The 27807-nt window shown below is 46.7% G+C and overlaps 1 protein-coding gene across 5 annotated transcripts in view; it reads left to right on the top strand.

The window, feature by feature from the left end:
• LSM14A (LSM14A mRNA processing body assembly factor) overlaps window positions 1-7714 on the top strand; it is a 70200-nt gene extending 62486 nt beyond the window's left edge. For all 5 annotated transcript variants that reach the window (XM_056136317.1, XM_056136316.1, XM_056136319.1 and 2 more), the window contains one exon: window positions 5655-7714. In XM_056136317.1, coding sequence (XP_055992292.1) covers window positions 5655-5678 — 24 coding nt within the window. In that variant the 3' untranslated portion in view covers window positions 5679-7714. The remainder of the gene's footprint in view (window positions 1-5654) is intronic.
• Window positions 7715-27807: the final 20093 nt, after the last annotated feature.

Here is a 27807-nt window from a genome sequence, read left to right as displayed (position 1 = left end):
ATGGGCTAGGAGGTAGGTCTGGAGTGCATGCTTTATATGTGGACGCGCCTGAATTCTTCCTGAAGAACTGCCTACTAACCCAGAAACAAGCCAGAAAAGGAAAATATTAGCCTCATGTTATTAGCTCAGGCCCTTCGGCCATAGCAGACCCTTGGGCAGCTGCAGGACTTCTAACTTACAAAAATGCGTCCTGGTGCAAGAGGATGTTTGAGAAACTTCAGAATATTTCATTGCTTTTCACTGTTACTGCTCTGTAATTGTAAACCTTTTGCAAATATTCGCCCTTATGTGCGTTATTTAACACTAATGATTCAACTTAGGATCTTTTTCTCGATTAATTGTTAGTGTGTGTGTGCGTGCGTGCATGCGTGCGTGTGTGTGTGTGTGGCTTGTTTTGAGTTCATTTCATAATTCTCGGGGATCCAACCCAGGTCAGCCATGTACAAAGCACACTCGCTAGATTCTGTACTATCTCTCTGGCTCCCTTGAGTTTGTTTTAGGGGATGGGGGGGGGTCACTCCTGGCAGTACTCGGGGACCATCTCATATAGGAGGATGGGTCTCTGGCCCCCTTGAGTTTGTTTTAGGGAATGGGAGTGTGTGTGGAGTGGGGTGTATTCACTCCTGGCAGTACTCAGGGACCATCTCATACAGGGGATTGAACCAGACCTTCTGCATGCAAAGTGTATGCTTAACTGGTTGAGTGCCCCTTCCTCCCTTTCCCTGTCCCAGTCCCTCCCCCTCCCCCATCTCTTCTTTCTCCCCTCTTCTCCCCTCCCCACCCTTCCCCTCATCTGTTTAAGACAACAGATTTTTCTCCATACAGCACTTTATGGTCTGTCTGCTTCTCCAGGTCAAAAGTCTAGTCCTGGCTCTGGCCCTTTTCCCAGTGGGACTGCCCTTTTCTGTGTTTACTCTGCTGATTTATGTGTCTTTTTGCCCTTGTTTAGCTTCAGACCTAGTCCTGTCTCAGGACATTTCTACTCATTCCTTCTGCTTGGGGTGTTAGTTTGTAACTTCTTGCAGACATTTGTGCTCAGGTTTCTCTCTAGAGTTGCTGCCTCACTCTTCCTCCCCCCCACCCCACCCCCATATCCCTTTCTCTCCCCCACACCGTTTTTGCGAGCTAGTAGGTACCAAAATCTGTAGCTTCTACTCAGATTTTCTGCTTAGAACATGTATGCTTTCAGGTTCATTCCTTTGTTTCCACTTGCTTTGTGTCCTGTGTTCTGTTTACTTTTACCTTCCTCACGGTGGCCTCATTATCATCATCTTGTCTCTGGCATCTTCCTAGAGTTCACATAGGCTATTTTTACTCTTTCTAAAACATGCCCCAAACAGTGGCCAATTTCCACATCACATGCATTTTCTTGAGATGTCCCCACCAGCGCTCATGATGATCCACTGATTTGTATTCACATACCCTGGTCTCTGCCTCACTTGTGGCGTTTTCAGCTGTACAGCCTGTGTCCAAGACCCTCTGATAGTACCTTGTTGAAGACTACTTTGGGCCTTACAGACATCTACCTAAAAAAAAAAAATTTTATGTACACACATATAAGCACTTCATGGGGTACTGCTCAACTATGAGAAAAGATGAGCTTGTGTCTTTCAAGACAACATGCATAAACCCTGGTGTTTCTGTGGACATGCATGGTCCCCCCCAAACCGCCAGAAGTTACCCCTGAGCGCAGCCAGGTGTTACCCAAAAACCAAAAAGAATGCTACCACTAAGCCCCTTTCTCCTGGTCACTGAGGATCTGAGAGATTTTCTTTTGTTATTGTTGTTGTTGTTTTGTTGTTTTTGCTTTTTTGGGTCACACCCGGCGATACACAGGGGTTACTCCTGGCTCTGCACTCAGGAATTACTCCTGGCAGTGCTCAGGGGACCATATGGGATGCCAGGAATCGAACCCAGGTCGGCCACATGCAAGGCAAACGCCCTGACCGCTGTGCTATCTCTCCAGCCCCTGAGAGGTTTTCTTGTACTTGTGTTGTTTGTCCTTGACCACTCTCTTGGACTGGGTGGCTGAATTCTTTTTATTTTACATCTGCTGCAGCTGAGGAGGTTGATCCACCAGAGGGGAGACAGATTGTCTTCCAGAGACGTTGAGTATCAGGGACCAGAGTTAGAGCACTTGTCTCATAATCTTTGTACCTGGTAGGAGCGCACGCACACAGATTTGAACTGATCTTACGTGAGAGGTTATAAAGTGCAATGGGGATATGTGAAGATTGACTCCAGTGGAGGCCAGCGTCATATTCAGCTCTTTCTGCACCAGCTTACACCATGCATATGTATTTTTGATTTCATAGCATTGTATCAGTTGTTTGGTTTTGTGTTCACAACTGTTTACAAAGGAGAAAATGCTTGTGCCTCTGACAGTTTGAGTGAATGTCTGTGAGGAAGTGTGCAAGAGAGATTTCCTGAGGGAAATCAAAGCACCTGGCTGATCTGTGCCTGGGCCATGGTTTGGGCTGGAAAGCCAGGGGCTTCTTGGCGCTTTCCCCTGCTTTCTCTCTGCTTCCTTTGTGGTTTTTTGTTTTGGCTACACTGTTATACACTGGGAGCTTCAAGCCAACCCTCCCTATTTACTTGTTTCAAACTTCCCAGCCAGCTCTGGTGTTCAGAGCATTTCCAGTATAAATGTATATCCTTGGAACTGGGAGTTGAGAAATGAGGCACACATGATTTGTGTTGTGGGAGACCTGGGTGCAGTTCCCAGTGCCACCTAGTTCCTCAGCACCTCTCAGAGAGGATCCCTAGCCACAGTGTGCCCCCTCCAAAAAAACTACCCTCTTAAATTTGGGGAAATAGCTCAAATGGTAAATCACATGCTTTGTGAGAGGCCCAGAGCTCTCTCTGCAGCACACAAGGTCTCCCAAACCCCTCTGGGTGTGCCCCGGGGCCCCAGTCACCAGATTGTAGAGCGAGCTGGGTCTGAGCTTACATACCTGCATTAGTGCCAGCAGTGGCCTCTGGTTCATTTAGGTTTGATTTTTTTTTTTTAAGTTAACTTTCTTTTTTAAAAAAATACTATTAGTAACTTACTCCTCCCTCCCCCAATGTATACTGAGACACTGAAATCTACAAAGTTACTCATAATAATTGTTTCAGGCATACAACACCAACACCAATCCCACCTTGTCCCCAGATTCCTTCTGCTCCCCTCCCCCCAGCCTGCTCCCATTGCAGGACTATAACAAATTGTTGAGGGGGGCCATACTCGGCAGTGCTGGGGGTTACTTCTGACTCTGCACTCAGGAATTACTCCTGGCGAGTTCGGGGACCATAAGGGATCAAACCTGGGTCAGGTCAGCCAAGTGCAAGGCAGGTGCCCCACCCATTGTACTTTCTCTCTGGCCCAGCATATAACAAGTTTATTTCATTTTTCTTGGTCCAGTAAAACTTAAAGGAATGGATGGCAAGTAGAATTACCAGAAAATAAATAGTAGGAGTCCATGATGATTCATTTCCTATATGTTTTTAACCTTTCTTAATCTGCTAGAGGATAATCATATGCACCATTAGTGAGTGCTTGTGCTCAATGCCACATGATGGGAAGTTTCTCCTGTTCCTTAAAGGAGCTCTTTTAACGCTTCTTGGAAAACTGGTTTCAAAGCTACTGATTCCCTAAGCTGTTGACTGCCCATGAAGCTCTATAGTTCTTCAAAACTGAATGATTATCTAGCTGGATAGAGTATTCTTGATGAGATTTTTTTTTTTCATTGAGTTTTTATACTATATCCTGCCATATTCTTTCTGGCTCATAAAGTCTCATCTGATCTGCTGTACATTATGGGCTTTCCTTTGTGTATATCAGAAACACAATCTATCAGATCCTTTTCTGATTTTGTTGCCTTCGATATTCTCTCCCTGTCTTTGGATTTTGTTGTTTTGAGTATAACATATTTGGAGTTTTCCTAATTGGGTTGTTTCCACGGGATCCTTCAGGATCTTGTCTCTTGGTGCCAGTAATCCCCAACTCTGGGAATTTCTTATCGATGATTTGTTTAATGTTTCTTCATTACATTTGCCTTCCTGTTCTTTAGGGACTCTGATGATTCTTATATTGATCTTCTTGAAATCATTCTATAGTTCTCTGTTATGCTGTTCATTTCTATTCAGACCGTCTTCTACCTTCTGTTTCCTACCAGTTTTCTCCTCATCTTGGACCTCTTTGATCTTTTTGCTCAGCTTCTGTTATTCTGTTCAGAGCTTCTTTTTTTTTTCTTTTTGGGTCACACCCGGCGATGTACAGGGGTTACTCCTGGCTTTGCACTCAGAAATTACCCCTGGAGGTGCTCAGGGGACCATATGGGATGCCGGGAATTGAACCGGGGTCGGCCGCGTGCAAGGCAAACGCCCTACCCGCTGTGCTATTGCTCCAGCCCCAGAGCTTCTATTTTTAAAATAACTTTTTTAAAATAACACCTATTATGTTAATTTCAGTTATTTCCAACTGTAGTAGTTCTTTTTAAAATTTTGACTCATATTTTCTTGTGCTTTGTTGACTGCCTGTGCCAACATTTCTTTGACTCATTGACCATCCTCATAGTCTCAGTTAAGACACTGAGGACTTACTGGTGGTGTGTATATCTTCAGTATAACTGTTTTCACTCATTGAGTTTGGTGGGTGTCTACGTGCTTTCCCCATTCGTTTCCTAGTGTTCTTACTGTACTGGGGGGTGAGTCTTTGTAGTTAACCCCCCCACACACACAGTCCCCAGAAGATACTGAAGGATTAATTACTGGAGATTACTCTCTGTCTTATGCCTGTCCTCAGAAAATGACAGGAAGAATAACTATAAGGATGCTTGTAATTTGTTGAGTAGGCAGGAGCTGTGGTATGGGCCCTTACTGTGGCACAGTTTAAGTGTGGAGGCTGCTGGAACCCATCCGGTCGGGAGGGTCTCAGCCTTCTCTTCATAAAAGTCATAGGTGAGCCTCATCTGGGATGGGGTGGTGGAGCAGCAAGGAGAAGGTCAGCTAGTGTTTTAAATTTCTAAATCAGTGCACTGTCCCAGCATAAAATTTTGGAGAAATTTTTACTATGTATTTCAATGTTACCTTTGATAAAGATATCAAGGCCAGCTCGAGCATTACAAAGAGTGACCTATATATTTAAAAGATTATTAGAGTCGAGAGAGATAGTACAAGGTTTCAGGCACTTGCCTTGCATGTGGCTGACCCTAGCTCAGTCCCTGGCACCATATATCGTTCCCCGGTACCACAAGGAGTGATCCCCGAGCACAGAGCCAGAACTAAGCCCTGAGCAATGCCAGGTGTGGCCAGAAACAAAACAAACTGGAGCCATAGAGAGTGTACCGCTGGTAAGGCTCTTCCCTTGCACACTCCAGACCTAGGTTCAAGTCCCACTGTACCCGGAATGATCCCTGAACTCCTTTGGGTGTGGCCCCAAAACAAAACAAACAAAAATAGCCCCTACACCACTTCTTTAGTCTCTACTAGCTGGGAAGTGTGGCAAGAATAGACGATGAACTTATCAAAATGGTTTCCTGGAAATAGATATAATCGATTTGTACGTGAAAGTAAAAGTAAATATGTAGAGGTAATAAATGAAAAATAAAGCAAATTAGCAGTGATAAGCCAAAGTTTTAAAACATGAGCTTTCTTTTTTTTTTCCTTTTTAGAAAGACAACAAAGTTGCTGCATAGTCTACAAACAAGTCTTTGAAAATAGGTGAATAGCTCTTCATGGTCTTGAGAATTGGTTTCAGTCTTTGTGAAGAAGGAAGAAGTGAATTGAAGAAGTGAATTGCTGTCTATTTGTCACCAGCACTGGGTTTTTTGTTTGTTTGTTTTTCTGCTTAATTTCAAAGATATGAAGCAGTTACTTTTGGGGGTGGGGCGGGGGAGCTCATCTTTAAAAAAAATGAGCATTAAATATATTTGGAATAGCAGAAGGTTAAGTAATTTCTTATGTATAGTTAAACTAAAGCAGTACTTCAGTGGGATTTTTGAGTATTTTTTCATTACTGAAAGGATTTTTCTTATCACTAAATTGTATTTGGCAATTACTGCAACTTGCCTGCAGCTCGGGCCGTGATACTGTGTTTTGAGCCACAGAAGGGTTGTGTGCGTGTCTGTGTGCGGGCGTGTGCGCGTGACTGTCTTTCTTTTTTGGAAATTCTGTAATATCCCTTTTGAGGTAGCTTATTTCGTCCTTTAGGGTGCTGGATGGTAGAAAATTTTGTCAGTCCACTATGTACACACAGTAAATACTGTTTCTTAGGCAAAGGTAACTTTTTTATATAGTTGTAAAATTCCATTATATTCCATTGCCAAAGAAACATTAAGAACTTTGTATAGCTGTATAAAAAGCAACTAATTTTTTAAAGAATAAACATTTTAAAGTCAGCAAACATACTGTGTCCTTGCAGAACTTGATGTGTTGAGAAGCAGAGATGGGGGTGGGTCTTTTTTTTTTTTCCATAACTCTCCAGGCTTAAGATTTTTATTTTATTTCATTTTTAATGTTCAGAACATATGTGAAAATTTGATAAATTCTTCCATTATCTAAAAAAGGATAAACTATCCATGCTTGTAAGAACCTCACTTTATAGCAAATGGCATATCACAGGAGTTGTCCAAATAATGGATTCTTTCAGTATATAAATGTAAATAATTACAGATAAAAATGTACTTTACTGTATTTTCAAAGAAGTAACTACCCTTTCCTTTTTTTTTTTCTTTTAAGACATTGAAACTTCAACTAACTTATTCTTCCTGATATGCCTGGAGTTTTTTTTTTTTTTTTTGACACTTACTGATTACATTATCTTTCAAGAGGCTTCAGAATCTTAGAAAATATTTTGACAACCTGTAATGACACTGGTCTGGGCCCATGACCCACCAATGACTCAGTGTCAAGTTCATTGCTAGTAAATCTTTGATATTTTGAGCTATAGTGGAAAAAAAATATCTGGCCACTTTGTGTTTTTATGAAGGCCATGGAATAAAGGGATCCAAAGATTTAAATATTTTTATCTATTTTGGTTTTTTGTTAACTTTCTCTTTAAAACGTTCAGTAGTGATAAATATGTGGAAAGCTGCACTGTAGGACAATTGGAATATTTAAAGATGATTGATATTTTAATTTTATATCTTTTGTATAGCTCTACAAGGAACTGTTTTGTAATTTGGTTTATTAAAGTCCAGTACTTGGCAGCCATAGTTTAGATAATATTGTTTAATACTGTTTGCTTGCATGTTAACAACAGAACCTTTTGGAGGACCCACAAATCATGATATTAAATACATTTCTGAGACATTCTGAACATCAGAGCAAGTGCTATGGTGAACATTGGATGTCCCGGGCCTATTTCAAGAAGAAAAACTGTAAATACCAGTTCTACATGCTCTAACAATATGAGTTCATGCGTTTTCCCGGCCTTCTGGGTCTCTGACTAGGGCATTTGGTGTCCCAGTAACTGGCAGCATGGCACGCTGCAGTGCACCTTACAATACTAAAGCAAGATTTCTATTCTAAGGCAGAATAAAACTATTCCGTAAAAAGTGTTTGTCAAACATATTTTTTCTTTGTCCTTAAATAGCATTGTTCTCTTAACAGAAAGAAACATAATGAAAGTCATCTTTAAAATGTAAGTGTGGAATTATGGTAATGTTTATATTCCCTAAAATACCTAAATCAATTGCCTTTTTTTATTAAAAAACTTATTTAATTTTAAAAATTAACTTTTATCAAAGATTTATTATTTATTATCATAGGGACTGGGGAATGTAGCTCAGAGATTGAGCCCATTCCTCTTATGTGATATCCTGTGTTGGATCTCTCTCTCTCTCTCTCCCTCTCTCCCTCCCCCCATCTCTGTCTTCCACTCTCTTCCCTCTGCCCCTACTCTCTCTCCCTCTCTCCGCTTCTTCCCCCACCCCGTCTCTCCCTGTCCTCATGCTGTTGTGGTTGTTTAGATAAAGCTCTTCATTCCCCTCTAGACTTATAGGACCTCTAAGTTTGTGACAATAAGACATCAAGCCAAGCTGGAAATCTGAGGCTTGAATTGTTCTGTGTGTGAGCAAGTATGTGTAAAAGAAAAAAAAGGAAGGGCTGGCTTCTTTTAAAATCATCTTCAAGGGGGCTAGAGAGATAGTTCAACTGGGAGACCCAGGTTTAATCCTTGGCATCACATGATCTGAGCACAAAAGGCTGTGACCAGAAAAATCAGTATGAGGGACCAGAGTGATATGGGACAGCCAGAAGAACTCTTGCCGTGCGTGCTACCAACCCAGATTTGGTCCCTGACTCCACATACTGTCAACTGAGCCTACCAGGAGTGATCCCTCAGCATCACCAGAGATTGGTGATACTGGGTATGACCCAAAAGCTTTTTTTATTTATTTTTTTTTAATCATTTTTATGATAGACCATTTTTCTCTCTGAAAAAAGACAATGTGAATGGAAAGGGAAGAAGGTGAATGTGAATCCAGCTTAACAATTTAATCAGGAGTTAAACTGGCCTCCCAAAAGCATTTAGGAGTCAAAGGGCATGTGGTATGTTTCTGTTTCTTTGGTTTAGTTTGATTTGAGGACCACACCCAGTGGTGCTCAGAGACTCCTATCTCTGCTCAGGAATCACTCCTGGAGGGCTCAGGGGACCATATGTGGTGCCAGGGATTCAACCTACATTTGCCACGTGCAGTGCAAGCTGCCTGATGGCTGGGCTATATCTCCAGCCCCTGAAGGGAGCTGTCAGTGTCTAGGACCACTACTGGCATGTGCGTAAGGCTTAGGAATGGTTGCTGTCCTGTGCTTCCTGGACAGTACCGCCTGGTTCTGCCCACAGTGCAGCAGTGGCCCCCTGAAGAAAGGCTGGCTAAAGTCCCTCCATATGAAGCAGCTCAGTGGGGAGTTGATCTTTCAAATATTTACTGAATAATGATTTTACAAAGGATATAAAAGGATAACATATAGGGGCTGAGCAATCATACAGTGGGTAAGGCATTTGTCTTGCACACTGCCAACCTGGGTTTCATCCCTGGCGCCCCATGTGGTCCTCCAAGCCTGTCAGAAGTGATTCCTGAATGCAGAACTGAGAGTCAGCCCTGAACAATACCAGGTGTGTCCCAAAATGAAAATAGTTTGGAAATCCATTATCACACGCCATCCTCTACTTTAGTCTTGTGTCAGAATCAGCTGAAGAACTTGATTTTTCTCCTTGCAATGAAGGTCCTGAGGGCCTGGGTACCACAGTAGTAGTATTCTTTTGTTTTGCTTTTGTTTTGAGGGCCACATCTGGTCGTGCTCCGGGCTTATTCCTGGCAGGCTTGGGGAACCATATGTGGTACAGGGGATAGAACCCAGGTCAGCCGCGTGCAAGGCAAATGCTCTCCCCTGTACTGTCTCTAGAACTCTGAGCACTGAGACCTGGATTCTTAATCCTCACACACTGGAAATGGTTTTCCCGTTCTGTTCTTACAAGACTGTCATCCCTATTTCTGTGGGTTATCTGCTCGAAGAAGCTCCTCAGGCATTCTTAACCCAGATTGTGTTACAGGATATGAGCTTTTGTTGAGAGATTATACACTGGTTTAAACTGACAGAATCTTCAAGTAAAAGTAGCCAAGGGTGAAGTTTCTCAGAGAGGCTAACATCCCCAATTTACTTAGTTGTTTGATTGTTTTTTGTAGTGGGCAAGTTTGAGACTCTTAGTTATCCATCAAGAGAGAAGTGTGGTTGCACCCTTAACCTCAAAAAGGCTGCTGCAGAGGGCCTTACAGAAATAACTTGGAGGAACTCTGTCCTCTTCCCAAAGAACATTGGGTGAGGTGGATGGGGGAGAGCAGAGCGTGAGTGGGCCGCAGCAGCCTGCTGGTCCGCTCTGCGAAACTAGGCCCACAGGCTCCATCACCACTCTAGTGAGGTACTCTCAGCGCCCTTAAACCGCTAAGGTTCATATCCTGTTTTTCAGAGTCTGTGTTCGGAAAAGCAATTTTGCGGTCTTGAGCCATTTACAGCCTGGTTCCAGGAGCACATGGCGAGACTGAATCTTAATTCGGTTTCTCCTCCGCGGTGATGGGGCAAAGAGAGGAGCCAAACTGGACTGATTCAAGTGTTTCCAGGTTTAGCTCATAAATGTATCAAAATAGATCTGAATCTGTTTCCAGCTTGCAGCGCTGAATGTTGAGTTTCAGGAAATGCCTTGAAATGCGCTGGAGTCCGTGCTGTGGATTATAAAGAGACAAAGCAGCTTTGTAAGACGAGAGAATATTTCAGTGCAGTAATAAGGCCTGCGAGTGTGACTCATCGCTTGGGTGCAGAGACTGCTGAGCAGCCAGCAGGAGCTCGTGGCCAGAAAATATTGCCTCTGCCTCTAGACTTGAGCATTATGGGATTGGAGGGGTGGGGGAGCACGCAGGTCTGCCAGACTGGGGGAGGTGAGGCGTCTGGGCCCAGGTAAAGCTGGGAGGAAATTCTGGGGCATGTGCACCAGATCCTGGAGGGCCTTTAGTCCTGCACTCTCCCAATCCTCCAAATCCATAAGTGCTGCCCCCCAAAGGGGCTGTTGCTGAAAGCACAAATGCCATCATTGCAAACTGTGGCTTTGTGCGGAAATCGTTCATTTTTTCAATATGAGTTACTTGCTGGTGATCTCCCCTTTTTTCGCCCCCTGGTGTTTAATAGCATTTCCTTTGTTCCAAAATGGAGCCTTGCTGCTTTGCCATTTAGTCTGATTGAGACATCTGTCAGCCACGGGGGATTCAGCTGGTCCACAAGCGTCCATTGGTCAGAAAAATGTCCTTCCCTGAACGATGGGTTTGAGGCTCTTTGTGTTCCTAGAACGAGCAGATGCCATTGAGCTACACTAGCACATGACAGGGACAAATAGAGACTGTCGCCCGCTCGAACAAGTCGATGTGATCAAGTGAACAGCGTGGGACTATTCAGTTGATGAGAATTATACGAGTAGCCTTGTTACCTGTGGAACCTCTGCAACAGGTTCCAGAGACTCAATCATGGGGTGCACAGGGCGCTTAGGCCAAGACCCCAGACTGAATAAGATGTAGTGTGTGGCAGTCTGCCTTTCAAGAGGCCTTTCTATAGCCAGTAGGGCACTTTCCTTGCATGCAGTGGGATGCATGAACCAAGTATCCCATATTGTACCCCTAGCCCCTCAGGAGTGATCCCTAAATGCAGAGCCAGGAGTAAGCCCAGAGCACTGGCACGTGTGGCCAGAAAAGTCTTTTAGATTATAGTTTTAAATTTTTTTTTTAAAGATACGAGGAGGGCTGAGGGTATGAATCTCACTTGTTTAAGGCCCTGGGTTCAGTCGCCAGCACGTCAAAAAAAAAAAAAAGATGATCCCAAAATGGAATTAAATGTGGTGAAGTGTGGGGGGAAGGGTTGTGCTTTTTTTTTTTTGCATTTTTTGGGTCACATCCAACATTGCACAGGGGTTACTTCTGGTCATGCACTCAGGAATCACTCCTGGTGGTGCTCGGGGGACCATATGGGATGCTGGAAATTGAACCCGGGGTCAGCTGCATACAAGGCAAACGCCCTACCCGCAGTGCTGTAGACATCTCCAGCCCCCATTTGCTTTTTTAAAAGTAATGAAACTGGGGGGTCCGAACTCGCTCAGCGGCTGGAATGGAGTTGACGCCTGGTGAGCAGAGGTCCCTGCCCTTCGGTCCCCAGCAGCACCAGGACCCACCAGCATTGAGCTGGGGGACGTTCCTGAGCATCACTGGGTGTGGCCAAAAATAAAGTAATTATGAAAAGAATATGAGTGCTACGGAAAATGGCTTTGAAAACTAGAGAGGGCTGGGAAAAGAGCTCAGTGGACTGGGCATGTGCTTTGCATGCTAGGAGCCCAGGTTTGATCCCATACCTGTTTCTCTTGGTTCAGTGTTGCTAAAAGCAAAAATTTGATAAAGGAGAGCCCGGGGGTATAGCTGGAACGTCTGCCTTCCATGTGTGATGCCTGGTGATCCGTGGTTATCGGCACACACACACAAATGAGGTCAGAGAGCACAGTGGGTGGAGCACTGGCCTGACACAGACCACCTCCCACGGACCACACATGGCCCTCCCGGGACCACCAAAACGTGGTGGTCCATGAGTGAGTCCCGAGTATCTACAGTCCCACCACACAGCCATTGTTAACACTTCCACCATATATATTCAGCCTGATACTCTGTATAGGTATGAGCTTCTCATGGTAAAGAAGATATTGTGAAACTTGCTTTGTTCGGTTAACACTGAGTAGCACTGTTTTGAGGTACAGCCCTTCACAGAGAAGTATACACCTCATAACTGCTGATGCAACCAGCATCCAGATTGGCAGTCGAAATGTCATAGTACCAGAAGAAGCTCCATTGTTAAGTGGAATGGCAGCATATATGCCCATATATGCCCTTCAGTCAGCGTTGTATTTGTGGCATTTGTCCATACTGCATTTGACTGTGGACTCTGTTTTCACTGTAGCATGGTCTACTGTGTGCCACGAAGTATCCAGTCTACCATTGCCAAATTTGGTGGTTTTTGTTTTGTGTTTTGCAATGTCAGAGATTTCACATGCAGATAGCATCTCACACCGTTAAAGGCAAGTGCCCTGGCACTGAATTAAATCCCTGACCAGTGCCCCATTTGGGCAGTTAAAAGAATGCTGGCACTTCTGCAAGATAAACCAGAGCTAGGGTGGGTGAAAGGAGCAGGGTGGTATACCTCTTGAGTTTGGTTTTTTTAAAAGAAGTATTGGTTTAGAGTTTTTTTTTTTTTTAAGTATTGCTACTTTAGGGCCATTTGCCCCTGCCCTACATACTACATACTGTAGATATAGACAGGCATGTATGTGTAGGAACAAATAATAAATGCAACATGTGAAGGATCAAGTTTGATCACACATAAAATTGAAACTCAGAGTTCTGGAGCACAGAGTTTGCAGGCAGTGGGGTCGAGTACGGCATTTGCCTTACATACAGCCAACCCAGATTCAATTCTGGGCATCCCATTTGGGCCCTTGAGCCCACCAGGACTAATTTCTAAATGCAGAGCTAGGAATAACTCCTGAGCATCCTGGGTGCAGGCCAAAAAAAGCCAAAGAAAAACAGTTTGCAGGTACGAGTCCCAACTTCAGCCCCTGAACCAGGTGGACTCCTGAGCAACTCCAGACTCCTTGAGTTCTTGAGTTTCACCTGGTATAGCCCCAGGTGGAAGGGGGAAAGAAAGGCCAAATCCTGAAGTGGTGGCCTTTACTCACCAAGTCCACTGCGTCCTCAGCACCGCCCTTCCCAGTGGTGGCAGAGGAGTGTGTCTGACACCTTTGTCCAGAGTGTAGACCTGTTCTCCCGGCCCTCCCCCCGCTCTTAGTAAGGCCTCTCCTTAGTCTGGGTTATTCCTGACTCTGGCTCTGCACTCAAAAATTACTCCTCACAGTGCCGAGGGGACCATATGGGATGCTGGGAAGCTGGGAATTGAACCTGGGTTGGCTGCATGCAAGGCAAACGCCCTACCCGCTGTGCTATTGCTCTAGCCCCAGGCCATGGTCTTTTAATAACTGCCCATCTGGGAAAACGTACCTGTGCCTTTCCTCCCCACCTTTGTTCCTGATCGCTTCTGCTGCTGTGTGGCTTATAACTGCCAGGAGTCCCCAAAGATACTCATATTTGTGACTCTTTCTAGTAAGAAAGATACTAAGCAAAATCAGCAGAGGGAAAAAAATACACATGGGCAAGTCTGGAGGAAGCCAAACCAGTTTCCAGAGGGGCCTGAGAAAGTAGAGTCACACCAGATGTACTTCATTCCCCCAGCAGCAGGTCATTATGACGTGTGAAATGTTGTCTACCAGGAAAGCTCATTGGAGACACAGTGCTCAGGGTTTTTTGTTAGGGCCTGGTTAGAGGGGCCCCTCTGCTTGGCACAACCCCAAACCCCACGCTCCCAGAAGCAAAACACAGGGAGCCACTCATCAGCCTGGGAATGATGGAAACCTCCCAGGAATTCAAGTTTCCAGTTGCCAGCCAACAGCCAGCCTGAGAACAGGCTCCTATAGGATAGCGCTGAATCCCACTCACATCTGGTTCCTACTCCTTGTTACTTGTCCCCGTTCCCCCCCCCACACACACACCCCATTGGTCCCTCCCACTCAGCCTGTGGCTCACCTGGTTCTTTTGAGTGGTGTGGGCTGAGCGGTGAAGGAACGCACCCCAAGGTCCTCAGGGCTTACTCCTGGCTCTGCACTCAAGGATCACACCTCGTGAAGCTCAGAGGACCATATGGGGTGCTGGGGATCAAACATGGGTTAGCCACTTGCAAGGCAGGTGCCCTTCCTGCTGTCCTATCACTCCACACCTCACCTGGTTCTTGTCAGTCCACCTCAACTGCCTCATCACCTCCCTACTGGATCTAGATTATCGCAGACAGATGAGCCAGTGGACTTGCCCAGAAATAGCATGATAAAGCCATAATGTGTAAAATGAGAGCAGGAAAGAGAATGAAGTGTCTGCCATAGAGGCAGGTTGAGGGGAGGGGAACTGGGGGCACTGGTGTTGGGAAATTACACTGGTAGAGGGATGGGTGTTGGAACATTGTACAACTGAAACCCAATCATGAACAGCTTTGTAATGCTTTATCTCACGATTGAAATTTTAAAGAATTTTTTAGAAAAAGAAAACAATATTGAGTAAGGGCTTTTTCTCCACCTTGATTTGCCCACATCCCAACCAGAAGTTTAAAAAAAAAAATTCATTTCAGTAAAAAAAATTTATTTCACTAAATAAATATGGAGGCAGTGTCCCAACACCCCTAGTCAACACTCCTTTTGTCATTTTCCTGGCCTGGTGCTTACTTACTCACCGGGCGTTTTTCTGCTTTGAATTCATTAGCTTTCATTTTTCTCCTCTGCAGTTTCCAACCAAATTAAGACTCCACATTCCATCATTTATCTTGCAGTTACCCTGAACTCTGTCCATCATTCATCCACACATTCACATTGTCAATGTTCACCCAGGACTGGTTTCTGACATCCCAGAGTCCCAGTGAAGGGGTTGGAGCTATGGCTCAGTGGTCAAGCACCTGCCTCACAGGCATGAGGCCACTTCCATCCCCAGCCCCACCCCACATGCCTAGTGCAATTTCCAGCTCCACAACCAATTGTGCAATGTCTGTGCGTTGCAACCTAATGCAACCTAGTATCGCCACCACATTGGCCAGTGGAAGAAGACATAAATAGCAATACCACTGTAAATCAGATTGATTGGTGCCCTCAACTTGGGCAGCAAAACAGTGCTTTCCCTAACCACCTCTCTGCACACTGCAAAAGGCCTTGCCATCTCAAAACACACTTAGGACATGGGATGAAACTTAACCACATTTACTTACACTAAACTGACCTCATCTGTATCTAGCCGAGTCCTGGGAGCCTAATAGAAATAGGACTCCCTGTCGGAATGCTTGGTTTCTGAGGATCCCTGTGACCCCTTCATGGGTACCAGGATGAGTACCAGATTTTTTTTTTAATTCTTGACCAATCTGATGGAGTATTTCATTTTCAATTGGAACTTTTTTGGTAAGGTTATTAGTATTTCCTTGATTATGAACTATTTTTAAATATTATTTGATTGTTTCTCTACTGAGACTTTAGTTTCTTTGCCATTTACAGAAGTTTTTTTTTTTAATTATGTTATTAAGGGGCTGGAGCAATAGCACAAGTGGGTAGGGCATTTGCCTTGCATGCGGCCAACCCAGGTTCAATTCCTAGCATCCCATATGGTCCCCTGAGCACTGCCAGAAGTAATTCCTGAGTGCATGAGCCAGGAGTAACCCCTGTGCATCGCCGGGTGTGATCCAAAAAGAAAAAAAAATAAATGTTATTAAGAAAAAGGAATTTGCGTCCACTCAGAGTCCAGGCAGCCTCTTGCAAAAACGCCACTGTGCCTCTGGCCAGATTCCATTGTCTCAGCACCCAACCTCACCCAGAAATTAACCTGATGAAAATTCAGGCATACGGTCTTGTAACTGAAATCTCCAGGCTTTCTTGGAGTCCAGATAGGCTATCTCTCCCCACTTCTTTGTACTTCCAGAAGCTGGGAGTCATGCCCACACCCTAAACCCATCACCCAGTTAAACATGTAACTCTAGCTGTACCACCCAGTTAAAAATTCTAGACTTCCTAAGTGCATGGTCATCTTCTCAGCCACACAACATTTCCAAACTCTACAACACTGACAATCCAGTAGAAGCACACCAGATAGGATGGGATGTATCAGAAGGAAAACAGTTTTGACTGACCAAACAGTAACACAGAAGGTTTAACCTGTAAGAACATCTTAGTAACATTCTTAATGTCTCCGTGGTAAGATCAAACAATTTACACTAATTTTCTTCTAAGGAAATATTTTTGATCATTTATCAATTTATTGATAAAAAGCAATATAAAATAAATTATTGTGGGTCTGCTATGGGGCAGGCTTGAGGAGAGGTTGGGAAAATTGGAGACAGTAGTAGAGGAAAGGTAATACTGGTGATTGTATCAGTGTTGCAATGTTGAATGCCTATAACAAATCAGCATGAACAACTTTCCAAACCAGTTAAATGTAAAGAGGAAATTGTCATCAGTAAGCCTTAACTATTTTATGTAAACTCCAAAATATATTAGCTCAGAATTTCTTTAAAAGTCTTATTAAAGACAGGTAAAACATGATTACCACCATAATGGGATCCAAATATAAAGTAAAATTTAAGACCTAAGGGGCTGGAGCGATAGCACAGCAGGTAGGGCATTTGCCTTGCATGCGACCGACCCAGGTTTGATTCCCAGCATCCCATATGGTCCCCCGAGCACCACCAGAAGTGATTCCTGAGTGCAAAAACCAGGAGTAACCCCTGAGCATTGCTGGCTGTGACCCAAAAAGCAAAAAAAAAAAAAAAAAAAGTTCAAAGTTGAGAACTTAGTAAATGAGAATAAGCATTTTATTATTTTAAAGGGTTTTATTTTTTTATTTACATAAGAAAATCATATAGCAATCACGAATTTATTTTTTGATCATTTCATTTTCCATTTCTTAAACTTTCATTGGAACAAGTAATATAAAGTAGATTTGTTATGTACCTCCGGGGGCAGGTTGGGAATGGGAGGGAAATGGGGATATTGGGAGAGGGGAGGTCACGCTGGTGGTATTGGAACACTAAGTGCCTGAAATACCTATAATGAACAACTTTATAAATCATGATGTTTTTAATAAAAATATTTAAAAAGAACGAAAGGAAAAGGAGTTTGAGGACCAGGGGTGTGGTTCAGTGGTAGAGTATTTGCTTTGCATGTGCGAGGCCCTGGATTTCCCCTGGACCATTTTCGCATGGTCCCCTGGGCCCATGGGAACAACACCACAGGGTGTGGCCCAAACAAAAAAGAAAAAGGTTTGGGGCTGAGGCGGTAGCTCCAGAGGCTGGGGTGTATGTTTAACATGTGGGGGCCCCAGATTCTATCCCCAGCATCACATGGTCCCCTGAGTAGCCTGGGAAGGGGAATAAAAAACAGAAAAGGAGGGTTGGGCCTCCTTGGTACAGCAGGTAAGAGGCACTGCCAGCCTGCCGCACACGCAGGGCGGTCAGTACTCCTCCATCGCCTGGTGGCCGTTTTCATTCTCATGTCTCATGAGATATTCAGCACTTTATTTAAATTAGGTGTTGAGAACTTTGTCTCATACTAAGTTCCTCCCCATAAAAACGTTTCTTTTTCCTTTCTCTGTACTTTCCAATAAACTTTTAAAAATTCAAGTTTCTTTTTTCTTTTCTTTTTTTTTTTTTTTGAGGGATCTTACAGAGCCAGGGATTGAACCTGGGTCTTCCACATGCAAAGCATGTGCACCTCTCATCCTCCACTAAGGACATACATATTTTTTATGGTGTACAAGGTTGGGGCCACCCCCTAAGGTGCTTGGGGGCTATTTGTGTCTGTGTTCGGGAATCACTCCCAGAGGTGTTAGGGGAACTACGCAATGATGAGGACTGAGTCAGGGCCAGCCACAAGGAAGTCCATTATTAACCACTGTACTATCTCATCATCCCCAAAAAGAATAGTGTCAACTTATCAGCACCTAGTCTCATTGTGTGGTGAGGCGTGGAGGTCTATAAGTCAGACAGAAAGATCTGGACTCTAATCCCCACTCCTTAAAAACATAAAAGCCATCCTTTTTTTTTTTTTTTGGCTTTTTGGGTCACACCCAGCGATGCTCCAGGGTTACTCCTGGTTCTGCACTCAGGAATTACTCCTGGTGGTGCTCTGGGGACCATAACAGATGCCAGGGATAGAAACCAGGTTTGCTGAATGCAAGGCAAATGCCCTACCGGCTGTACTATCTTTCTGGCCCCATAAAACTCATTTTTAACTCATTTGCTATCCTTTAACATGCAGTGGTGCTGTGTTAGAAGCCAACTGATTCTTTTTAGTTATTGGTTGACTATTTCTTCTCTGAATCTTAGCATCGCCTCTTGTGTTAAGAAATGTTATCAGGGGGCTGGAGAGATAGTACAGCAGGTAGGGCACTTGCTTTGCACACAGCCAGCCTAGGTACGATCCCTGGTATCCCATATGGTTCCCTGAGCACCACAAGGGGTAATTCCTGAGCAAAGAGCCAGGAGTAACCCTGAGTATCATCATGTGTGCTCCCAAAACTTAAATGTGCACATGTGTGTTACCAAGGGAACGGAGAGAATAGTACAGAGGTTTAGAAATTTTGCCTTGCATGCAGCCACCCTAGTTTCCATCCCTAGTATCACAGATACACAGTGCCTGAGCACCCCCAGGGATCACTCCCCAGCCCAGAGCCAGGAATAGCCCGTGAGCACCATTAGGTATACACACACAAATACACACATGCATGTGCACACATGTGTTATCATGAGTTCTCTGCATCTGGGCCTTTGTTGCTTTGAACCCACGTTCTGAGAAGCTCAGTTAGAAAGTATTTTAGTTGAAAGATTTTCCCTTTTTTGGTTATTTCTCTAATTCATAGAAAATTCCTCTGATGTCCTCTACCCTGGTTTTGTTGGGTTTTGGGTTTGTTTTTTTTTTTTTTTTGCGTCACACCCGGCGATGCTCAGGGGTTACTCCTGGTTCATGCACGCAGGAACTACTCCTGGCCGTGCTCAGGGGACCATATGGGATGCTGGGGATCAAACCAGGGTCGGGCCACGTGCAAGACAAACGCCCTACCCGCTGTGCTATCACTCCAGCTCCCCCTCTACCCTGTTGAATGCAAGGCAAATGCCCTACCGGCTGTACTATCTTTCTGGCCCCATAAAACTCATTTTTAACTCATTTGCTATCCTTTATTGAGTCCATCACATCTCCCTTTCGGATCCAAGAGTGATGATTCCTTTATTCTGTGTTTCCCCCCTCACTTTTCTTATCCTAATCATTATTCATGGTCTTCTTCAATTGTATCCAAGTACCCGAGGACTTGAATCCCTCTCTCTCTCTCTCTCTCTCTCTCTCTCTCTCTCTCTCTCCCCCCACCCCCTCCCCTCTTATTTTTGCTTTTTGGATCAACCCAACGATGCACAGGGTTTACTCCTGGCTCTGCACTCTGCTCAGGGGACCGTATGGGATGCTGGGGATTGAACCCATTTGCATGCAAGCCCTACCTGCTCTACTATTATTCCAGACCCAGTACTTGATTCTCTCTTGTTGAAAGGAGGGAAGAAGGGATCGGGCTGTGTGTGTGTCTGGGAGGTAGTGGTCTCTAAGCTCTCTGAACCCCAGTGGGTTTTGGGGGCAGGGGATGCCCACAGAGATATTTCCTCTTCCCCATTGGCTTTTCTAGAGGAGGCTCGTGTGCTGCTTGCTGGGCACACACAACCGAGATTACTGCTCCAGTTTCTTGCCGCCTCCTCACTCTTCTCTGGCCTGGCTGCTGCCCACACACTGGCACCTTTCTGGGTTCTAGACAAGCAGTTCTTCCTGCACAACAGCACCCTCTGGGCATGCTCTTGGCATTAGCACCCTCTGTTCCGTCTCAGGTCACCCCACATCTACCATCTGCTCTAGAACTCTACAAATCAATTGAGAAGTAACTCAGTTTCCTGTCTGCCCAATTCTATTTTTGATGTAAATATCATTTTGCTCACTGTTTCATAATGTCAATGTAAACTTAAAGGAAAAGACATCTTTTGGCCAGACAGAGTCTGGTGGGTCAGGCACTTGCCTTGCACACTTATGACTGAGCCAGGTTTGATCCCTGGCTCTCCATATGGTCCCCCAAGCCCTGCCAAGAGTGATCCCTGGGTACAGAGCCAGGAGCTCAGGTTGCCCTAAACACCGTTGGGTGTGAGCCCTAAAACAAAACCCCAAAAAAGCCTTTGGGGACTGGAGTGATAGCACAGGGGGTAGGGCATTTGCCTTGCATGCACCCTACCTGGGTTTGATTCCCAGCATCCCATATGGTCCCCTGAGCACTACCAGGAGTAATTCCTGAGTGCATGAGCCTGGAGTAACCCCTGTGCATCGCTGGGTGTGACCCAAAAAGGGAAAAAAAAGCCTTTGGATCAGAGAGCTAGTACAGAGGCTAAGGGGAGTAAAACCATGGCCCTTGTATTCCTCCGATCCTGGATCTAATTCCCCAGCACCTCATATGTTTCCCCTTGAGCACCATCAGGGGTCATTCCTGAGCACAGAGCCAGGCATAGCCCCTAACCCCCACCTGTTATGCTCCCCTCTCCACATCACTCCCCCTCCAGGAAGAAAGAACTTGTGCTTGGCTTACATCTCAAGCCAGAGCCCGGCTCTTCACTCTAGCCTGGAACCCCACAGGAACCCCTTTGTTGGTCACTGTCCACGCTGCACTTCCACACTTCATTTCTCTGCAGCAGTCAGTGTGAATCTGGGGCACACACATCTGATTTGTCATATTTTATCACTGCCTTGGGGAGGCAGCCGGGTCTGAAGAGCTCCCTGGCCTCACAAGGCTTGCCAGACCAACACTGCACACTGTTTGCATAGAACCAGTGTGCCCTGGTTCTACTCCCCTTAGCCTCTGTACATCTTCTGTTTCTCAGAAGCCGGCTCCTAACCTGCCTTGGGGTTTTCTCTGCTGCTCTCTCCAGCCCCATTAGGACTCATGTCCCCTACCCCGAGCATCTGGGTCAGTTCCCTGCACTCTTCCTGCAGCTGCTTGATTTAAATTTGGACATTTGAGAGTCTCCAGACCTCCAGAGAATTAAAATAGGGTGGCAGGGGCGGGAAGGGGGGCTATCCTGGGGTCCATCCATAGCACAGTCAGGAGGGAGCTATTTTTCCTTTTTCTGGGTGTGGAGAGGATCTGTGAGGCTCAGTTTTTTTGCATTTTTCCAGCTTCCATTTACTTGGTACTTGCTTTCGGCACCTGGAAGTAGAGAACGAAACAATCCCGAACATAAGGCAGATCTGTCACAGCCACCAAGACAAACAGCGACATGGGAGGGTTGGTGGAGAGGTAGGTAGTGCCCTTGTGCCTGACATGTGCCCTTGGGTACCTTCCAGACTGGGCTGACATTGTTTTACTTTGGAGACATCCCCTGCCCAGCTTCCCCATCATGAGCAGTCTAGGTATGCACACTGTCTACAGCCTTTCCAGAAGAAAAGAGCCGGAACTGAAGAGGTGACCTACAGGGCGTGCAGCCATCAAGGATCCATCCCTGAACATTGAGGAAGGAGTAGCCCCTGAGCACTGTTGGGTGTGGGCCCACCCTCCCAATAACAAAGAACCAGAGATGTGATTTGGTAACAGAGTGCCTGCCCTGAATGCATGAGGTCAAGAGTTTGATCCCCAGCACCACCCACATCGAGGAGGGTGCTCCCCAGCACTTTGCTAACAGTGGTTTCCAGTATAACACGCATGACCGCCAATGCACTCTACCAAGGGCATCACCCTCATCACCCTGGGCATCAGAGCAACAACAAAGGGAAGGGATGGTTTGAAAAAGCCATTCTCAGCATACTGGGAGTAGATGGAAACTTTCTTCACCTAAGAGTTGCCAAACAGCCAGTGTGAACACTTTGCTCTTGAAACTGACAAGTGTGTCCACTCTTGCCACTGATAGTCTTGTTAGCTGCTGAAGCCAGTGCAATAAGAAAAAGAAATTAAAAATATTTATTTTTTTATTAGAGTGGTAGTACAGTGGGTAGGGCATTTGCCTTGCACATGGCTGACCTGGTTTTGATCCCCAACACCCCATATGGTCCCCCGAGCAATTCCAGAAGTAATTCCTGACTGCAGAGCCAGGAGTAACCTCTGATCATCGCCGGGTGTGACCCCCCCCCAAAGAAAAGATATAAAGTGGGGAAGGGGCTGAAGAGAGAGTACAGTGTGTAAGGTGCTTTACTTCCATGAAGTCATGTCCCTGGCACCCCAGATGGTCCCCTGAGCCCAGCCAGGAGTAATTCCTGAGCACAGAGTCAGGAATAAGCCCCAAGCACCTCCAGGTATGCCCCCGCAAAACCATAATTAAAAAAGTGGGGAAAAGAAAACTCCCAGGCAGAGAGAGTACTGTGGGCTGCAGTCTTGCTTTCACAATCACAATCAATCACAGCCATCCTGTTATTTGTCGATTGCCTCGAGCAGGCCCCAGTAACGTCTCCTTCGTCCTAGCCCTGAGACTTTTAAAAAAAAGTGCCATATCCAAGGCTCTTTCAGAGAGCTTCATGAAAGTAAAGCACCTTACACACTGTACTCTGTCTTCAGCAGGCTTGCCTTACATGTGGCAAACCCAGGTTCCATCCCTGACACCGCATACTGTCCCCCAACTCCTCTAGGAATAATCTCTGAGCACAGAACCAGGAGTAAGATCTGAATACTGCTTTTTTAAGAAAAAGAAAACTTTTTTTTTTTTTTTGATGGGAGGTGGCAGTTAGGTTAGCATCCTACCTGATGTTCCAGTTCCCTATGGTGATTCTTCTGTGTTTGTTTTTTGTTTTTGTTTTTGCTTTTTGGGTCACACCTGGTGATGCACAGGGGTTACTCCTGGCTCATGCACTCAGGAATTACTCCTGATGGTGCTCAAGGGACCATATGGGATGCTGGGAATCAACCGGGGTCGGCTGTGTGCAAGGAAAACGCCCCACCCGCTGTGCTATCCAGCACGGCCCCACCCCACCCCCGGGTGATTCTTTAAAAAAATATATATATGTATATATATATTTTGTATCCAGAGAAACAGTACAGTGTGAAAGGCCCTTACCTTACACACAGCTGACCTGGATTAGATCCCCATCACCACATAAGGTCCCCCGAGCCCCACCAAGAGTGATCCCTGAGTACAGAGCTAGGAATAAGCCCTGAGCACAGCTAGGTATGACTCTCAAGACAAAACGAAAAATATCTTTTTCTTTTAACAAACAAAACTGTCAGAGGCAACTTTTGTTTCTCTCTGCCCCAGTGCTCCTGTGTGTTTGCCTAGAGCTGGTTGCCTGGCTCAGGCTCACTGCTATTATAAGAGAGGGCAGTTTTCTGTTCTGCATCTTAACATCCATGTTTTGAAATCTTCATCATAGCCATGGTAGCAAAATCTTTAGAGGCTAAGAACCAAATCTTAGTTTATAAAAGTATCTCTTTTCCAAACATTTCTAATAGCATGGCTTTGAAAATACTGGAGGGGCCACCAGAAAGCTAGTACCAACGTCCAGGCACTTGCCTCTCTCTCCAACCCTGGTTTGAATCCCCAATACCACATAAGATCCTTTGAGCACCACCAGGAAATAGCCCCTGAGCACCACTGCAATTGGTCCAAACCACCCCCCCAAAATTGGGGGACGATGGGGATATAGCTCCGGGGAGCTTGTCTTGCATGGGGGAGGTCCTGGATTCGATCCTTGGCATGGCAAAACAAAACTTACATGGGTGGGGTGAGGGTGGGACACAGATGTGCCTCAAAGTGGCTTTACATGGGCAGGGCCAAGTGGGTTCAAACCTCACAGCCTCACGTGGGCCCCTGAAACCTGCCAGCCCTGGGGGTGGCCCCTGCAACAATAACAAAAAGAAATAAGTTGTATGTAGAATGTGATGCTGCTTTGCTTCACCCCTAAGTGGAGAGCAAGAGGATTTGGCAGCTGTAAGGGTTCGGGTTCAGGGGAGGTCCAGCCCCACCGGCAGAGTAGGGGGCCCTAAGCAGCACCGTCCCTGTGCAGTAAGCGGGGGCCCTGCTCAGCACTGTCCCTGGGGGTTAAGTGGGGATACTGCTCAGTGCTACCCATGTGGGATGTGGGGGGACCCAAAAGAGCACTGGCCCTATGGGGTGAGTGGGAGTCCTGCTCAGCGCTGTCCCTCAGGGGTGAGTGGGGGCAGGCCCTGTGCAGCACTGTCCCTGTGGGGGGGGGGGGGGGCCCTGACCCCACCTGTAGCCATGCTGCTCTGTGATGGCACTGGGGTGGAACCAGGACCTCACACATTCTGTACCGGAGGGCCGTGTCCCCAACCAGGCTCAGGCTCCATTGAGAGACCCCCCTGCCCCAGCTTCAGCGCTCTGTTCTCCATATCTCAGCCCCCTGCTTCTGCACGTCCCAAGGTGGGTAGCTGTTTGCTGGCAGGAAGTGGGTGAGCTGCCCTGCTGCCCTGCCCTGCCTCCGAGACCCGGACTCTCGGACTGTCATGGGGAGTTGGGGCGGGGGGGGGGGGGGGTGCTGCCGCCCTCCTTCCCGCTGTGCCCAGAGGGAGGAGCAGGGCAGGGGGGTGCAGGCTCAGCCACTCCCAGGCATGGAGCCCTGCCAGGGACAGTCGTTCTTGCGGCCACAGAGCCCTTTTGTCAGGGCGAATGAATCCCCTCTTGTTTGGGAGATGAGCCGCTTGCTTATTACATTTTGATCACCGAGAGCAGGGCCTCCCCCACTCAGGACAGGGCACAGAGTTCCAGTTTCTCCAGCCAGACGGCTTGGGAAGAGCTTTCACACTCCTCAGCCTCAGCCCACATAAACTGACAAATCTCAGGTCGCCCATGCACGGGATATTTGGGAATATGTGGGGAGCCATACTCAGCTTCCTCCTGACTCTGTGCTCAGGGGTTACTCCTAGCAGCACTGGGGGAGCATACACAGTGCCGGGAGAGCAAAATCCGGGTCAGGGGCTGGAGCTATAGTATAATGGGTATGGCATTTGCCTTGCATGCGGCCGACCCGGGTTCGATCCCCAGCATCCCAGATGGTCCCCTGAACACTGCCAGGAGTAATTCCTGAGTACAGAGCCAGGAGTAACCCCTGTGCATTGCCGGAAGTGACCCAAAAAGCAAAAAAATCAGGGTCAGCCTTATGCAAGACAAACTCTTTAACCCCTATAATCTCTCTGGCTCATGAACTGGATTGTTCAGTCTGTTCAAGTTCAGCTTCTTTGCCAGGCCACGGAATCAACCTGGCAAAGTGTCTCAGGTCAGGGATTCAAACCGGGATTAGCCACGTGCAAGGCAAGTGCCCTTCCCACCCTGTGATCTCCCCAACTCCCCAAGACACTTGTGTCAGACTGAGAGCACAGAGCAGACCTTCCTAGCCTGTGCAGTTCCCATGGGCCTGGACACATACTGAAGTCATGAAATTTGCTTCTTAAATGGATAGACATGGAGAATATCATGATGAGTGAAATGAATCAGAGGGAGAGGGACAGACACAGAATGATAGCACTCATTTGTGGGATATTAAAAAAAAAAAACACAGTAATGAGACTAATACCAAAGGATGGTAGAAATGAGGGCCAGGAGGATTGTTCCATGGTTAGAAGCCTGCTATAAGTGGGGTGGGGTGGAGGGAGTTAGGATAGAGAAAGGACCACTATGACAATGATAGTTGGAAATTATCACTCTGGACAAAAACTGAATGCTGGGGGCCAGAGCGATAGTACAGTGGGTAGGGCATTTGCCTTGCACGCAGCTGACCTGGGTTCAATCCCTGGCCTCCTATATGGTCCGACGTGCACCACTAGGAGTAATTCCTGAGTAGAAGAGCCAGGAGTAATCCCTGAGCATAGCCGAGTATGACCCAAAAAAAACCCTGAATGCTGAAAGTAGGTAAAGGGACAAACAGGGTAATCTCTTAGTACCTGTATTGCACACCATAATGCCCAGAGGGAAAGAGAGAGAGAGAGAGAAAGAAATGCCTTCCCTAGAGGCAGACAGGGCAGGGCGGGGAGGGAAACTGGGGATACTGATGGCAGGAATTGTACCCTGGTGAAGGGACGGGTGTTGGAACATTGCATGCCTGAAACCCAATCATAAACAACTTTGGAACTGTGTATCTCACAGTGGTTCAATAGAAAAATAAATTAAAAAAAAATAATGGCTGTGTAATGATGTGGAACTCCCCTCACCTCACCCCATTCTGTACTCACCATACCCCCCTCCCCACCCCCCCCCCTCCAGCCCCTACAGCTCTGCTCACACCAGAGCTTTGTCTGGGCCCTTCCTGGATACGCCTTTCCTTCCTTTGCTGGTCAAGAGCCCTGGAGCTCTGGCACTGGAGGGTTCTGGAAAATATGTTTCTCTCCACAGCAGACCTTCCCGGCCAATAACCAAGGTGGGCAGAGGCTTCAGGGCGGGCCCGTCCACCCGGTGTCCCCCTGGCTCCCCCACACTGCTCCTCCTGTCTGAATCTGGGTCATCCCAAAGGTGGTGTCAGGCTCCCTCCTTCCCGGCGTCTGGAGGAAGGACCCAGTTTCCTCCCCAAAGGGTTTTGAGCCTCAGGCCAGCACCAACCCTGAGAATTACCACCCATCCCCCCCCCCCCCCCGCAACCCCCACTCCTCATAGCCTGGGACCTCAGAGGCCATGACAAGACAGCAGATTTCAGGCCAGGGAAAGTAGAATGGAGAGGTGGGAGAGAGAGAGAGAGAGAGAGAGAGAGAGAGAGAGAAACAGCAAAGTGGAAGGGAGGGTAGAGACTTCCTCTGGGAGTCAGTGGCCATTAGGATGAAACGTTAATTCATGCACCACCCTCACCCTCACCCCTCTCCTGCCTGGCCCACCTCGCTGCAGCCCGCCTCAGTCCTCCGGCAGCTCTGCCTGCCCGGAATGTCTGGCCAGCCCTCCCGGACTCCTTCCCAGCTCCTGTGGCTTCTGGAAAGGCAGCTGCGCTTCCCGGAGCTCACCGGCAGCCTCGACCTGGTGTGACAGACGCCAAGTGAGGTCAAGGCGAAGAGTCATTTTCTCCAAACACGCCAGAGCCCCTGCCTCCCTCTCACTGCCCCCAGGAAACCCTGGACTCTGAGCACCCTCTCCTTGAAGGTCCTTCAGACTGCTCCCTCCTGCCAATCACCTGAAACGCCCTGCTCGGAAGATCCAGCTTCTGCCAAGCAATGTGCCCAGGTGCACAGAAAGAACTTGCTCATCCTCCACCATCCACATGCCCCTCTGCATGACTGTCTCTGTGTGCCCCCTCAGCTGCTACAGTGCTGGAGGGTGGGGGCTTCTCATCCCTCCTCTGCTTATTTCTCAGGGCTACAACCCTCACCTCTGAGGCCTCAGCGCTTCCACTACCTCTCACTCCCCCTCTGCTTCTACTCCCAGGGATTAATGGTTTCGAGAGACCCCTGTCTGGCTCCTTCTTGGCACCCTCACCGGTACATAGAGATGTTAGTCACATGGTCTTGTTGGCACCATCTGTCCTTGTGCATGTGTAGGCTTCAATTCACACCCATCTGCCAGATCAATACTTCCGTAGGCTTCTGTGGCTAAGGACTTTCTCCTCTTTCTATTTTTATTTTGTTTTTTATTTATTTAGTTTTTTTGGACCATACCCAGCGAGTTGGGTTACTCCTGGTTCTGCACTCAGGAATCACTCCTGGAAGTGCTCGGGGGTGGGGGTTGGGGAATAAA

This window comes from Sorex fumeus, unplaced genomic scaffold (genome assembly GCF_029834395.1).
Source record: "Sorex fumeus unplaced genomic scaffold, SorFum_2.1 ptg000122l, whole genome shotgun sequence".
Lineage (NCBI taxonomy): Eukaryota > Metazoa > Chordata > Mammalia > Eulipotyphla > Soricidae > Sorex > Sorex fumeus.
The sequence above is the reverse complement of the archived record's forward strand: the minus strand, read 5'-3'. Positions and strand labels throughout refer to the sequence as shown.